Genomic DNA, 15,971 nt, shown 5'->3' on the forward strand with positions numbered 1-15,971 from the left:
CGCAAGAGCGGACTAACCGGAACGGGTGGTCGGGCTCGCTGACTTAGTTGACACATGTCATCGTATCCAGATCGATGCTCATACTGTTCATCACTGGATTGTCTGGTCGAGACTCGATAACAAAACATAAAATCAAATAATTAAGAAATCGGTTCCATCTGAAGCTCATTAAAATTGTCTAATATCAGCACCTGCGTCAAACAGGAGTTCTTAAGCAACATTAGCTCACGACAGACAAAACACAAATATTTAGAGCTAAAATGTAAACCATACACACATAATTAAGTTTGTTCTCCCAATAAATCATAGACAGGGTGTAAATTTCAGCCACAGCAACACGACTTTCCAACCCTTCTGTGAAACCATGAAGCACCAGTAAAATCACTAACCCATGCAGACAGTTCAGTTCATTTCTGTTTATTTTTAGAAATGAAAGAAAGGATTACCTCACATACATACAATGATCCCTCATGATCGCATGCCCATTAAGACATATGAACTTACACACGCGTATTTAAAATAAATGCCCCCGGCGAAGAAATAATTATGCTATGAATTGAATTATTAGGTATTTTGACAAATCTACAACAAAAATTGAAAACTGAAATATTGGGCTGACATGGACTTGCAGTGTTTGTATTGCAGCATACTGAATGGATTTTTCAGTATTAATACGTGGACACACACTTCAATCATAAATTAAATATTCACCACCTTTTTATGTATCTGTACCAAGAAACTAAACCCAAGATCGATTAATAATCTGAAACCGTGAAATCAAATTTTCAGTCTCCAGCTCTGCCATATGTAGGAATACTGAAAAGTAGGTCTGTGTGTCCTGGACAACAATGTCATGATCCCGCAGTAACGAGCCTCCTGATTGGTTATTCCTGGAAGGTCAAGGTGAAACTGAAACTGGATGTTTTTCAAATACTTTACTATTTCGGATGCTGTTATCAGTTCAAGCAGCTCGAATTCACACCCCTCACAGTTGATTGTGATCAGGTCTATGGGGTTTGCTGACATACCAATATGTTTAAAGAAGCCCGTGATTTCATGAATATGTGCTTCCTCCGTCTTGGTTTTGCTCGACGCTTGTTTGGCCCGAAACAGTGACGTGGCATCCGAATCTATATTCAGAAACAGGGTTTTGTTCTCCCTACCCAGTCCAAATTTAAAAAGTTTGTATTTGGGATTATCTTTGAAGCGTTTTTCCAAGATTTTGTAATAGCGGGGTACGGGTTCGAGAGCCAGATAATAAGGGTTGTATCTCTTGATTAGTTTGTCCGCATCTACTCCAGTGTATCCTCCAACTTCCAACACTCGACTGTTAGTTGTAAGATAGGAATGGCTTTCAACACGATCTATCTCCATTTTGGGTCGATTTACGGAGTTATAGGCTGCCCTGAAACTGGCAAAGTTAGACACGCAGCTTGAAATTCGTATTGTCTCTTTTTCGGCTTGTGATATGTTGAGGCTGTCTATGTCTGGAAAGGTTCTTTGGGTGCCATGGATGACAGTGCCTGGGCTCCATTCTGCTGACATTAAAGTGGCGGGTGGTTTTATGACTCCACGCCAGACGGCCAATGTCAGACCAAGAGCTATGCCCAGGAAGACAAGGCCAATTCTCCTGCAGACAGCTAGGGACACCATCTGAAACATTAACACAAAGGTTATACATACAGGGCACTTCCTTTTTGTTAACATGTATCAAACGAGTCACTGTTTCCTGAAGATCCGGGTTAGAATTGACCTTCAGCAACCAATGCTTGTCGTAAGAGGCGACTAACGGGGTCGGGTGGTCAGGCTCGCTGACTTGGTCTACACATGTCATCGTAGCCCAATTGCGCAGATCGATGCTCATGCTGTTGATCACTGGATTGTGGGAACCGATGACATGTGTCAACCAAGTCAGCCTGACCACCCGATCCCGTTAGTCGCCTCTTGCGACAAGCATGGGTTGCTGAAGATCAGTTCTAGAGAAGGCTGATGAGTTGTCGGCGTTTATTCGGCGGAGGCAGAATGAGGGAGCCTTCCCTGACAGCCGTATATATGTTACAGGGAATGTGTGAAACCGGGGATTTCACGTAATCTTTAAAAGAGTCAGTGATTTCGTGAAATCACTGTGACCCCTAGGGATTTCATGTATTCCCTAAAATGTCATGGGATTTCATGAAATTACTGATTTTCAGGGTGTTCCATTACACACATTCCCTGTAACATATACTGACCAACATTAGAAACGCACCACCCATATAATACGAAATATGAAATGTACCCATGATATATTATCTGAGCATCGTCGGTGCATTTTAGTGTGGTGCGTTTCTAATGTTGTTCAGTATATATACAAGTCAAGTCTTCATGAATTACATAACCGAAAGTTTTGATTTCCTATTATCTTCCCAGCTTCACTCAAAAGTTCTAGGTTCTTGTCGGTTGTGAAGATGAAAATTAGTTCTTCTGCTTCATCTCCTTGGACTATGTGGAGAAACGGCTACTACTCCCAGATGAAATGAAAACACAAACTCTACGTTTAATTTAATGTTGAAATGAAAACACAAAGTCCGTATACGCAATTGGATCATTCACTACTCCAGTTGAACGTTTGATGATAAATGTTAAGTGTAAACACAACCTGTATTGTTATTTAATTAAGCTTCATCTTGAAAGTTGTCCGTATCAGCTGGTGTCCGGATTAACTCAGCATAACTTTACAGTTCAGTGATTATAGAGTTTCGCGCGATCAGTCCCAACCTAACGGATTTATACAATTCTATTATGGCGGTTTCGATACTCTATAATTTGAGATTTTCGCGGAATCGGACCGACCTCTCCACAACGTGCCAGAGTGTCAGAGGCCACCGTGGATGGTTAATTGTGTCAGTTTCTCGTTCAAGTAGGTTGCTATCTTCCCTGGGCCTGGATGATACGAGCCACGGGCGCCGTACGATAGTCTACGATTTACCGAGCGATTCATATAGGCGGGCTTCAACGTTTGTGTTCACATTGTCCTTGAGGACGGGACGAGGCAAACCTGCATGGTGGTGGCACAGAGATCGTACAGAGCTCGTATGGAGATCGTGCGGTTTCCATGCGGTCTCCGCAGCTTGTTAAAGGACGCGTCTAAATTATGTTCAGGACGCTGTATTGCATCCATGCAAAAATATGTCATCACTTATCAGTGATGTGAAATATATTCATTTCTTTCATATATTTTTGGCATTTTTGCTCAAAGTTACGTTTCCGATATTCATCGATATAGATTGATCGATATTTAGTTAACGATTATCGATCTCTGTGGTATATATCGATAGCTAGCCCTAATGTACATAAATTTCTCGTAATACTATGTTTGCTTTGTTAAAATCATGAGTGAGTGAGTGAGATTAGTTTCACGCGGCACTCAGCAATATTCCAGCTATATGGCGGCGGTCTGTAAATAATAGTCTGGACCAGACAATCCAGTGATCAACATCATGAGCATCGATCTACGCAATTGGGAACCGATGACATGTGTCAACCAGGCCAACGAGCCTGACCACCCGATCCCGTTAGTTACCTCTTACGACAAGCATGGGTTACTGAAGGTTCATTCAAACCCGGACCTTCACGGTTGTTATAATCATGACTCCTGGTAAAATAACATACCGTCTTCTTATACATGACCAGATGCACTTGCTTAATTGCCTCCCCTACTGAACCCGTGAAGATCCGGGTTAGAATTGGTCTTCAGCAGCCCATGGGCTTCACAAATTGTACCCATTTGGGGAATCGAACTCAGTCCGTCAGTGTGACGAGCGAACGCTTTAACCACTAGGCTTCCCCACCGCCTCTAAAATATTGATTAAAATAAACACTTGTTATAAGATTATGACATATGTGCATTCGAGTATACCAAAACCGGGTAGGTTGGTAATTCCGAGTTACATTGATATTTATCACCATGGGTACAATGTGTGAAGCCCATATCTGGTGTCCCCCGACGTGATATTGCTGGAATGTTGGTAAAAGCGGCGTAAAACTGAACTCACTCATTCAATACTATTCCGAGTGATTGAAGGAGGACGGAGACACAAATATGTTGAGTGACAAGCATGGGTTACTGAAGATCAATTCTAACCCGGATCTTCACGGGTCATAAGGGAAGTGAACACAGCCTAATCTTTAGATCATTTGGAATTATGCTCTGGATTTAATTCTGTGGGTAAACATGGGTTTGGAAAGGAACAGTTGGATTTTACTGACCTAGTTGTGGGTCCAGTGACGAATGAAAGAGGCGGTAAGTCCTTGACAAGGACCCTCACATGCTTTTCACGAGAAGTTCAAGATCGCTGTATTCACAGTCACGTGTCTTACACTGGAGCGTGTCAAGTCAACCCTCTCGCAAACGGAGCCTCGCGAGCAACAACCGTACTTCATCTAAAAAACACGGGACAAAATACCAGCGGGCAGAGAAGTATGCATAGGTCGGGAGTGCCCGTGAAAATCCGGGTTAGGATTGGTCTTCAGTATCCGATGCTATTCGTAACAGGCGACTAACGGGATCTGGTGGTCAGGCTAACTGACTAGGTTGACACATGTCATCGTATCCCAATTGCGAAGATTGATGCTCATGATGTGAATAACTGGATTGTCTGGTCCAGACCAGGCGGGTAGCAAGCCAAATTTTTTCGTGTAAGCCCGATAGGTTGCAAAGCTTTACATATACAGTGGAAACCTGATAAGTAAAATGTCAAGGGACTCGCCAAAAAGTGTTTACTTATCAGGTATTTTACTTATCCAAATTTATAAAACCTGCAAATGACAACCATATGCATGTATATGTATGCATATGTAACAATGAACAACTTATCAGGGCTGGCCTCCAGTTGTCAGTGTATTGTCAACTGCTTGACGCCAGCGAGCTGTAAACAGGATGTTTGTTTGACTGGAGACTGACACGACTGCCCCTCATGTACATGTAGACAGTATTGACGGCTTGCACAACCTTTTTAGCAACAATCATGTGTAAGCCCGGGCTTTTTTTTATAATGGTGGCTACGCCCCTGCAGACTCGAATATATACAGACCGCAGTCATACGGCTGGAATGTTGCGGAGTGCGGCGTTAAACAGAAAAACAGTTTAACAACATCTTGATTATAACTGAATCCAGGCAACGTATACTGACAACATACATTTAAGGACAGGCACCGGTTCTGATGTTACAGGACTGCGTGATCACAGCCATGTAGGTTGTCTGAGAGATGATTTATTGCGAGCAGGGATGTACGTCCTTGACAAGCCATTTGTCACGGGTTAGCGCCACGGGGCATTGGTGAGGGTGATAAATCAACATGCAACATTTCTTGAAACGGAGCTTTTTGCCGCGAACATTTTCAATTGCTCAAAACTCAGGCAATTGTCGTAACACGCTTATTTCAATTCACTTCAGCTAATTAATACATCTATCAAAACCTTCCAGACAGTTTGATACTTGTGCGAAAACAAAATGGAAGAAATTATTTTCTTTTGCAAATCTAGATTTTCGGTATTTGGAGATACATGCAAGTGTCATGACATAATTCAACATACATGTACTTTAAGTTCATTTAACAGATTTAATATGGTAAAATCGGCTCACATTTGGGTCCATGAATAACAGATACAAAGTAGTTAAATTGATACATTACTTGTAGAATTGTATTATCTGAACACCTGTTGGGAATCACAGAATTGGTGCACGCCATTAATTGTGATACTATGTTTTGACTCAACAAGAAAAAGATCGGATTAATGCCAATGGCTGGTTACAAATACACTTGATAAGCGCAAATAACACATAACAGGTGTAACCAGTCAGCCAGATGAATTGTGAATCATTCTACGACCTTATCAAACGGGCAGTCTGTGACGTCTTTGTTAAGGTCCCGCTGCCTAAACCTCGTCATAAAATATAGAAATACGATTTTTTTAAAGTTTGAAATTAAAATTCATTTGTTAATACCATTTTCTTATGAAACAAGGAATTGGAATTTCCTCCGCAGATTTAAATTTTGAACAACTCTTCTACCTAATAAAAAAACCACTACCATTTGGAAAAATATATTTTCGGGGAACCCCACTCTGACTTTAAAACAATATGGTTATGTCTCTTTCAAGACGACTAAATTTCAGATTAACATAGTAAGTTTCTCTCTTCTGTACCCTTACCTCTCACTTTCCCTCACCATCCTCTTTCTTTTTTTCCTTCTTTAAAGAAAACAAGAAGAAGACGGAAAAAAAAGAATTGGAATTTCGTGTAGCCAAAGTTGTTTGTAGTGTCTCTTTTCACTTTCACACGAGAAAAATTCAGATCGGCTGAAAAGTAGGTCATTGTCTGAATTGGTTTATGGGACTCATGTCTTGGTTTGGATGGGTGACCATGCTCGGCAGCTTGAATCCTGAGTGTTTCTAGGACTTCGGGCCCTACAACAAAGCACATGTGACACATGTGGTCTCACCTTAGGCAACGGAGTTTGTTCTAAATTGCCTCTGTTAACCCAGCAGAAAATGGGTACCCGGTGGGATAAATCATGTGACTGTAACCTTCTAGCGCCTCACTGGCTGCTTGGGTTAGCAGGGGTAATAATGTGTTAGCGTTTTGAGCATGCACAAGTGTGTGGAAACAGGTGCTTTATAAATGGCCATTATTTCATTATTATTCATTAAATCGTTTCAGCATTCAGATTCATAATTCATTGTCAAGACAAATATACTAGTATATGATAATATTGGTGCCGAAAATACTCCAATTTATATACAAAACGATATGACAAATGACAAGACCGAGATATTGATACAGATTACCTAAACGTGTTGAATTCAGAATGTAAACCATATACCCATTTGGAGAGATTGCAAGTATCCACGATTCCCTTTACTGAAGGACTTACAAAGTGTCATTCGTGACCAACTCGTGTTATTCCGGGACAAGCCGAATAGCGACTCGTGCCCCTCTGGAAGGATTTCATATTGGCGCATGAACATCAGAACTACTTTAAAAAGAATGATAACTCTATCCCTGTTTGATTCCAAAGTTTCTTAATATCACCGAAGCACATGTACATTGTATTGCTAGGTTGTTGGTTTTGATGGGTTTTTTTACTTATTTATTTTGAATAATTAAACCTCTTTGATACAACTAAAAGAAGGAGAAAAACATATTTGTTACACATATTCTAATGTAAATTTATTACCAGCAGTTCACCTTATATTTCCAACTATGTTAATTTTCTTAATAGGGTTTAATTATCACAAATGGGAATTGTTTTAGTGAATATACACACAAAAAATCAGCTACATTAAATCCCAAAGCAGATAGTCAAAAAGATTACTTGGGGTTTCTGTTGACATGGTTATAATTAGCTAATATTTCCGCAAGTTGACATGCTTGAATACTGACAAAACGCTATTTTCAGCGAATGTTTACTCACTGCTGTGGTGTGCATTACTAGGAACCGATCGTACGGAAAATAGCATTCGGAATCGTTCGGGTACAAACTTTTTCGAGGTAAAAGTTCAAAAGGTATGTGCGAATGTCCACTTTCGCGATTTGGTAAGCTGTGTTTTCTGATTGGTCAATTGGAAAGGTTACCTGACGCGACCTTCCACAAGGTTTTGTTAGACTCAGTATAACAGTGTAACGAAGAATACCGAGCCTAAGTTTACTTAGACTGGGTCTGTACGACAGACTAGGAACATGTTGTCTGCAATTTTTACCCGCCCGTCGGACTGGCAAGCTGTAAATTTAGACCGTCTGTCAGAAATCTTGCCCGTCTATATATACAGCACATGTTACAGACATTTCACAAAAGAAATTACAGTTCAGATAAGATATTGCTTCTAAGGATAACAGCATGTTTTACATAAAGCGCAAGATTACGTATTACATTTTAAGTAATTATTGGGATATATTTTTTTCTTAAATCAGCATAATAATGTCAGGCAAAGCAGGAAAACAGTAGCGAACTACCCCTGTATTCATACCTGAGACCGACCCGTGAAGATCCGGGATAATTAGAATTGGTCTTCAGCAACCCATGTTTGTCATAAAATGCGACTAACGGGGTGGGGTGGTCAGGCTGGCTGACTTGCTTGACTTACTACATCGATGTTCATGCTGTTCATCACTGGCCACGCACAGCCGTCTCCTTAGTCACATTGAGCCTCAGAACACACTGTGAGGAAATGAATGCGCGGTGACAACGTAACGAGAGCTTTATCAGCACAGTAGTGTCAAGACTGTCGCACAGCACTCCCATGCCTCATTGTTAACTTGGATTGAAAAAGAGGAGGTTAACGGAAAACAGCTTTCATCAAGTGAGATTAGTCTTATCAGTGACACAAAGGGTTAGCTTCTTGAATTTGTCAGTTGAAAAGCAAACGTAGGATTGTATTTATTCCTTATCTTGTAAATGGAGGCGAAAAAAATCAGTACAAAAATCAATAAACCACGGAAAAGCCATAGCGGATTTCATCGGGCCTTACAAGTAAAAAAACGGCGGAAAGAATGTGAATGACGTCTTTACCAGACTTGTGACTATCCAAAATGGACTTGAGACCTTCAACACTTAATTATTTAACCTCTAACACTGGCAAAAGATTATTAAACACTGGCAATTACCTTCCAACATCCGAAAAGTGACATTCAGCGTAACTTTTAACATCCGACACGTATCATTCAACGTAATTTCCAACATCCTACATATAACATTCAACATCCGACATGTAACTTTCAACATCCGACACGTAACAGTCAACATCCGCCACGTAACATTCAACGTAACTTTCAACATCCCATACGTAACAATCAACATCTGACAAGAAACATTCAACGTCACTTTCAACATCCGACACGTAACATTCAACATCCGACACGTAACATTCAACGTAACTTTCAACATCCGACACGTAACATTCCACGTAACTTTCAACATCCCATACGTAACATTCAACATCTGACAAGTAACATTCAACGTCATTTTCAACATCCGACACGTAACATTCAACGTAACTTTCAACATCCGACACGTAATATTCAACATCCGACACGTAACATTCAACGTAACTTTCAACATCCGACACGTAATATTCAACATCCGACACGTAACATTCAACGTAACTTTCAACATCCGACACGTAACATTCAATGTAATTTCCAACAGCCGACACTTAACATTCAACGTAACTTCCAATATGTAACCTCTAACACTGGACAAAAGATTATTGAACACTGGACACTTAACTTCCAACATTTATGTAATGAGTGTAGCGGCAGAATTTTCTAAAAAAATCCATTTCTTCACCAATTTCGTTCAAATTTGAAATATAAGTTACCCGTAACATATAAAAACAATATACGGTCGCAAAAACAATGGATTTTTGTTTTTTATATTATTGTCCAAACAGTGATTCGAACCAATGTTATCGAATTCTAACGCTTATTTTTTTCAACATAACCAACATCATAAACAAGTAAATAGGATGGAAAACGTTTATAACTTTCATTTTTCTTTTTCATTGTGTTGCAGTGAGTGAGTATGGTTTTACGCCACTTTTAAAAATATTCCAGCAATATCACAGCGGGGAACACCAGAAATGGGCTTCACACATTGTCCCCATGTGGGGAATCAAACCCGGGTCTTGGACGTGACGAGCTAACGCTTTAACCACCATCCCGTTGTATCGCAGTAGGTGCAACCAGACAATTAGTCTGTCTCACAGTCCCTGAACCACATTAATTTCCCTACTGCCAAGTGCTCTCTGCAGTGCTAAAGCCCTAAATAAAGCAAGTCTAGATTTCCTCAGGTTCAAGCTCTGGTCCCCCTAGGGCTCCTTTTCAATATAAATGGGCTTGTTTGTTACTATCAAAATTATATATATTCAGAGACTAAGCCTTAGTCTACCAGACAATAACAGTTCTCATTTCCAACCTGACAGTTATCCAATCCTGCAATATGTTACATGTAAAGATGCAGGCTGAATATTCCGAAATATATCCCTATAAGATATACAGTGAATTTGTCTACTGTGGTGATGTTTTTCAGCGTAGTGGTGGTTCGACCAGCTAAACTGCTTTACCTTTGAAGGGATAACTGCGTGCAGGACCATATACATAATTTTGACAGAAACAAACAATTCTTTTAAAATGATAAGGAGCCCCTGTCAGATAAGAGATTCAGGAGAAATCGAAATTTGCTTCATTTATGGCTTTAGGGGTGCAGAAAGGGCTAGGCAGAAGGGTGATACTGCTGTTGAGGCATGTCGACCGTGAGACAGACTAGATCATATATTATGTAACTGCATGACATTCAGCTGGGCACATGTTTTGACCATCTAATTATCTGAGGGTCTCTAATGCCACAGTTATATTGGCAGTGCCGTCGGTTTAGTAAGCCGACTGTTTGATTTGACCCCCAAATAACGTCAGGTTCACAATTCGGACAATTGCTGATTGGCAACTGTCGCCGGGCCCTGTGGCAGACAGCGACAGGGTCGCAACTAGGGGTGAGTGAGTGAGTGAGTTTAGTTTTACACCGCACTCATCAATATTCCAGCTATATGGCGGCCGTCTGTATTGTTTTAGTCTTAGTTTTTAGTCGTATCCGAACCTTCTCCTACAGTAGGTGCCACAATCACTGGCTAATCAGGGATTGATTAACATGTGTGAGCCGAGGACTGTCAAAATTGGCACGACCGGTAAGCTCACTGTCAGACAGACAGGCAGACAGTTTATTCTCAAGAGAAACCACCAACGGTGGTACATGAGAAAAGTACAATACAAAATTCGCATATGATAATATAATCAATCAAGATGACAGCAATATAAGGTAAATACATATATATATAGTGAAATTTTCAATGAAATATGACAAAGTAAGTTAGCAATATTCTCATGCAGCTGCAACTAGTCTGAAGATGATGTTAATGAATTTAGACAGGTCTTTCACATTTTTACTCTGGTGCTAGATAAACATTTTTTTAGCTTGAACATATTAGGCCATTCGTAGAGATCTTTACGTATGTGTATAGACCGCGGCTGGAGAAGGGCTTCACACCTGAACAGGTAGTGGAACTCATCACCAACCGCCGGGGAATTGCATAGATGGCACAAACGTTCCACTCTTGGGGTATCAGACCAGCGTCCGGTTTCAACTAGTAAGTTGTGATTTGTTGTTCTAAATTTCAAGATTGGATAATAGACGTTTTTTGGTAGATAAAGGTATTTTTCAAAACTTATATTTTCTTTAAACATTTTATAGCACACACCTTTAATGGGAAAACTGGCTACATCAATTACAGAGGTGTGAAATTTCGCTGTCAGAATTGGACTGTCAAAATCGGGACAAAACCGAACTAGAGACAAGACCGGACATGCAGAGATCTCGCTCTCATCTGGTTGATGATTGTGCTTATCCTAATCCATTAATTAACATACCTAGGGCTGGGTGAGCGGGAATAACCCTGATTCTACACCACTTTTAGCAATATGACAGCAATATCAGTTTTTGTTTTAAGGAGTGAGTGTGGTTTTACGCCGCTGTTAGCAATATTCCAGCAATATCACGGCAGGGGACACCAGAAATGGCCTTCACAGATTGTACCCATGTGAGGAATCGAACCCGGGTCTTTGGCGTGACGAGCGGACGCTTTAACCACTAGGCTTCCCCGTCACCCCTTTTGTTTTAATGATTAAGCTAGGTACATGTTTTGACTATCTAATGATCCGAGGGTCGTTAATGGCGGGGTGACAAAATAAGCTTAACTGATTGGAAAAACAACACCAAGTTGATTTTAATGGAGTGGGTTTTTAAAACCTGCAAAACAAATTTCTGTCATTTAATAACGCACCGGACTCCGCATTCGGAGGGGGAAAAGGTTGAAGTGAGAGGAGAGATGATTTCTGTCTGTCATTATTGATTCAAGAACGCGTTCGGGGAAATGAACGGCGAGAAGGGAGGATGCTGCCAAACCTGAACGGCTGGCTAATAAGGGCGCGTTATAGTGAAACAAAAGCGCAGAGGCAGGCGCCTGACATGGATCGGGAGACGAACGCTTAGTCTCTGAAAACATAACACCGATTGAACATAATAACTTCATTTAAGCTTTAAGAAAGGTACCTAAAAAGAGGCTGGAATGTTCTGATGATAACACACCCTGTGTCTGAGGAACATTATGTTCATACAGATTACGCACTGTTAAAGGGCTGAGCGGAAGGGAGTGTATATGAGGAAGTGTGATAAACTATTCGCCAAGATACTGTCCAATTGTAACGCAGAGTGTGTTACGGACGGACATGCATTGTGTAATGGCGATGAAAATAATATTTATATTAGACCCACATCTGGTACAATGTATTCAAAGACGTGCCTAGTATGGTATCTAAACATATTTGACAATTAACGTTAAAAACGATATCTATGAATATTATGCGTGATTTAAGTGTAATCGCTGGAAATAATACAGTTGTTGGCATAGCATTCAACGGGGATATTAGAGTTTTAAAGACAGCAACAGCTATACCACTGGGAGTGATGTGTACTATTCGATCGGATGACTTTCCCTCATCAGCATCACCCCACGTTGGAGCTCCTTTCTCACCAGCGATCTCGCTTCCAAACAGGAAAGCGTACACACTTGTTTTGACGGGCATAAAAACATAGCATGGGCCACTTTATGAGTAACATATGTAACAGAACGTAATAGAATTCGGGCTAACCTTTCCAGAATGGGGAAATTCCCACGAAGCTGCAGTTGAAACAAGTCCTAACTACCAATGTCTGGTACTCCTTTTCCTATCGTCTGCTCCCCGTCGCCATTTTGAATTCTATTCCAATTTGGGCACTGTGCGCCGACTCGGTCACGCTGCACACTGGCTGGCAGTGTTTGCAAAGCTAAGCGCGAGGCACCGAGATAGATGGGGCAACCGGACGACGTAAACGAATCCAGCTCAGCCCTAGCGAAACACTTACATTAAACCGCCATCGAGATCTGTGCATTCATCAGAGTACATTGTGACTGAAAGACATTACATCATTTCCACGTTAGGAGTCACACATGTGGTCTCCCTGCTGAGATCGTAAATCGTAGTGACACGGAAGTGTCACGGAAGTGTCACCTGGTTCTTCCCGGAATACGCACTTGCAAAAAACAATTAGATTAACACGTAGTCTCTAATTAATTTTGACAGAAACAAATACGTCCATTAAAATTGGACAGAAGACTCAGAAATCGAGAGATGGGAGACTCAGAACCTGAGTAAATCTCGACCTGCTTTATTAACAGGGCAGAAGGGCTACAGCTAGTCTCTAGTACAGACCCTGAACCCTGAAAATATATCCAAGAAAGCCCACACAAGTCTAGAAAATGTGGCAAGTCTAGATTTCCTCAGCTTTTAGATTTCCTCAGCTTCTGAAAATGAAGAAAGTCTCAGGGCTCCTTTTCATTATATTTTTTTTTTACTATGAACTTTTTTTAGTAAAATATGTTCATTTCAGAGACTAGTTGTTAGTCTAGGCTACAGCCAAAAGCCGACGTAAAACCCTAAATCATCATCATGGGCAGAAGGGAAAAAATAATGTGGTTCAGGGATGGTCAGGCGGACAAAGGAGCCAGTTTATGTACTGCCTCTTGCATAAAGAATATACTCCGAAACGTCAGTCAGTGATGATTACACAGTGCCAGTCAGTGAGTGAGTTTAGTTTTACGACGCTTATAACACAATTCCAACAATATCACGTCGGGGACACCAGAAATAGGCTTCATACATTGTACCCATGTGGAGAATCGAACCCGGGTCTTCGGCGTGACGAGCGACGCTTTAACCACTAGGCTACCTCACTTAACCCTGAAACGTTGAGACTCCGTATAGCACAGAAGTTGACGTCCATATATACTCATGCCAATAATGGTTGTCACCCCTTCAATGTTTTTAATTGGAGAGGGGGTGGGGAGGGGGTTGACAACCATTATTGGCATGAGTATATGTTCCCGTCTTTATATAAGTCCAGATTAGATGCATATGATTGCAATGTCAACGTGACATGATATGAGAGATAGGTGGGCCTTCTCACCATAATAAATCTGTAACTTTGTCCTGCTTCCCGGTATCTGTCTTACGTCCTCCTTTCGAGGTAAACTGCATTTATATTACTCCCACACATTCTAATATTAATTCGATATTTAACTTTAATTTTCATTTAGTTTTTAAACAGGCGCAATTGTGCGTGCCTTTGGTACGCTAGAAATCATTGTGGGGTCGAATGCCGGTTCACCCCGTTCATTTTGGTACCCGTGAAGATCCGGGTTAGAATTGATCTGCAGCATCCCATGCTTGTCGTAAGAGGTGACTAACGGGATCGTGTGATCAGGCTCGCTGACTAGGTTGACACATGTCATCGTGTCCCAGTTGCGTAGATAGATGTTCATGCTGTTGATCACTGGCTTGTCTCCCTCTCGTGAAGATCCAGGTTAGAATTGGTCTCCAGTAAACTCATGCTTGTCGTAAGAGGCGACTAACGGGATCGGATGGCCAGGCTTGGCTGACACATGTCATCGTGTCCAAGTTGCGTAGATCGATGCTCAGGCTGTTGATCATTGGATTATCTGGAATGTTGCTGAGTGCGGCGTTAAACAACAATCAATCAATAGATCATTTTTGTAGGTTTGACAGCACTATGTTGGGGACTTCACCACGTGGTCCGAGAACAGCCTTAATTCGTGTCGGGGCAGTGGGGTAGCACAGTGGTTAAAGCGTTTGCTCGTCACGCCGAAGACCCGGGTTCGATTCCTCACATAGGTTCCATGTGTGAAGCCTATTTCTGGTATCCCCCGCTGTGATATTGCTGGAATATTCCTAAAAGCGGCGTAAAACCATACTCACTCACTCACTCATAATTGTATCGGTCACGTGAAGAAATACATGTACATTCCAATCTGGGTACGTCTTTGGCATGGGACCGATTATTTACAGTTTCCGTTACGCTGTCAATCACTGACTTTACTTACCACTGCATTAAAAGAAGGCATTTTTGTTTCCTTTCCTCGTGTTTGGAATTGTTGGATTCTATGCCTAAAGGTACAAGAGCCTAATGCTACCACTTTCGTAGCAAAAAATATTTTTTCAGCGACAATTCTCGTAGCTTCGGTTTTTGGTTTTTGGTGCTTTGGGGGTATTCTCTCAATATTTCAAATATTTTCTCGTTACTTCCATTACTTTCTCGTTGCTTGGGTATGTTCTCGTTAATTTCGAGTAGCCTATATTCTCGTTGCTTTAATTATTTTCTCGTTCCTTCATATTAAATTGTTGACCAAAACTTGAAGCAACGAGTAAATGCTCTACATTTCAAGGGTTGGTTTTATAGAAACTCAAAGCAACGAGAAAATACTCGAAGCAACGAAAAAATAGTTGAAAGCAACGAGAAAAATAGTTCGATGAAAAAATATTTTATGCTTCAAAGGTGGTACCAATTAGGCTTTGTATGGAAGATGATATTGGCACATACAGCTGTGGCTTCATGAACCATAAGTTTTGAAGGTGTGATCATAAATGGAGATTGAACATTTCGGGTTTCAAATTGATCCGAATATCAGGATTTATTATACATATTCCAAACGGCAGAGAAAATGTCATTGTGAACGGTCCTGTACCAACCATTCACATTCGTGACCATCTCGTGTTATTCCGGGACAAGCCGAATAGCGAGGTTACGGAAAGAGGCGAGTGGTGACGAATGAACCATTCAGTGCATTCGGCACCACTCGCCCCCTTTCCGTAATCTCGGTATTCGGCTTGTCCCGGACGTATTCGTCTTGTCCCGGAATAACACGAGTTGGTCACGAATGCATTCAGTGGTCTTTTTTGACAAACGGGCTTGTAGACCCCCTACCATTTAGTCTCTGAAGTGAACATATTTTTCCCGAGAAAAACGGTTCCTAAATTATAATCATA

General features: G+C 41.1%; 1 protein-coding gene across 3 annotated transcripts; it reads right to left on the minus strand.

Moving 5' to 3' along the window:
* Nucleotides 1-401: 401 nt before the first annotated feature.
* Nucleotides 402-13,035, minus strand: LOC124260717. Of its 3 annotated transcripts, none has more exons than XM_046695004.1 (2): nucleotides 12,994-13,035; nucleotides 402-1,653 (listed from the first exon to the last, which is right to left on the minus strand). In XM_046695004.1, the coding sequence occupies exons 1-2, from the start codon at nucleotides 13,018-13,020 to the stop codon at nucleotides 778-780; spliced, it is 903 nt and encodes a 300-aa protein (XP_046550960.1). In that variant the 5' UTR covers nucleotides 13,021-13,035; the 3' UTR covers nucleotides 402-777. The 3 variants fall into 3 exon arrangements, with proteins under 3 accessions (XP_046550960.1, XP_046550961.1, XP_046550962.1); XM_046695005.1 differs by lacking the exon at nucleotides 12,994-13,035 and adding an exon at nucleotides 12,741-12,987; XM_046695006.1 differs by lacking the exon at nucleotides 12,994-13,035 and adding an exon at nucleotides 4,249-4,395.
* Between the last annotated feature and the right edge of the window lie 2,936 nt (nucleotides 13,036-15,971).

The sequence above is a fragment of the Haliotis rubra genome, unplaced genomic scaffold (genome assembly GCF_003918875.1).
Source record: "Haliotis rubra isolate DU_JTF1 unplaced genomic scaffold, ASM391887v1 Scf771, whole genome shotgun sequence".
Classification (NCBI taxonomy): Eukaryota; Metazoa; Mollusca; class Gastropoda; order Lepetellida; family Haliotidae; genus Haliotis; species Haliotis rubra.

What these genes read in the sequence shown, in the direction of transcription:
- LOC124260717 (XM_046695004.1), bottom strand. Translation starts at nt 13,020, where the DNA reads ATGCACAGATCTCGATGGCGGTTTAAT. An exon ending in GATCTCGATGGCGGTTTAAT is followed by an intron (nt 1,654 to 12,993) that starts GTAAGTGTTTCG and finishes TTAATGTTTCAG; the next exon opens with ATGGTGTCCCTAGCTGTCTG.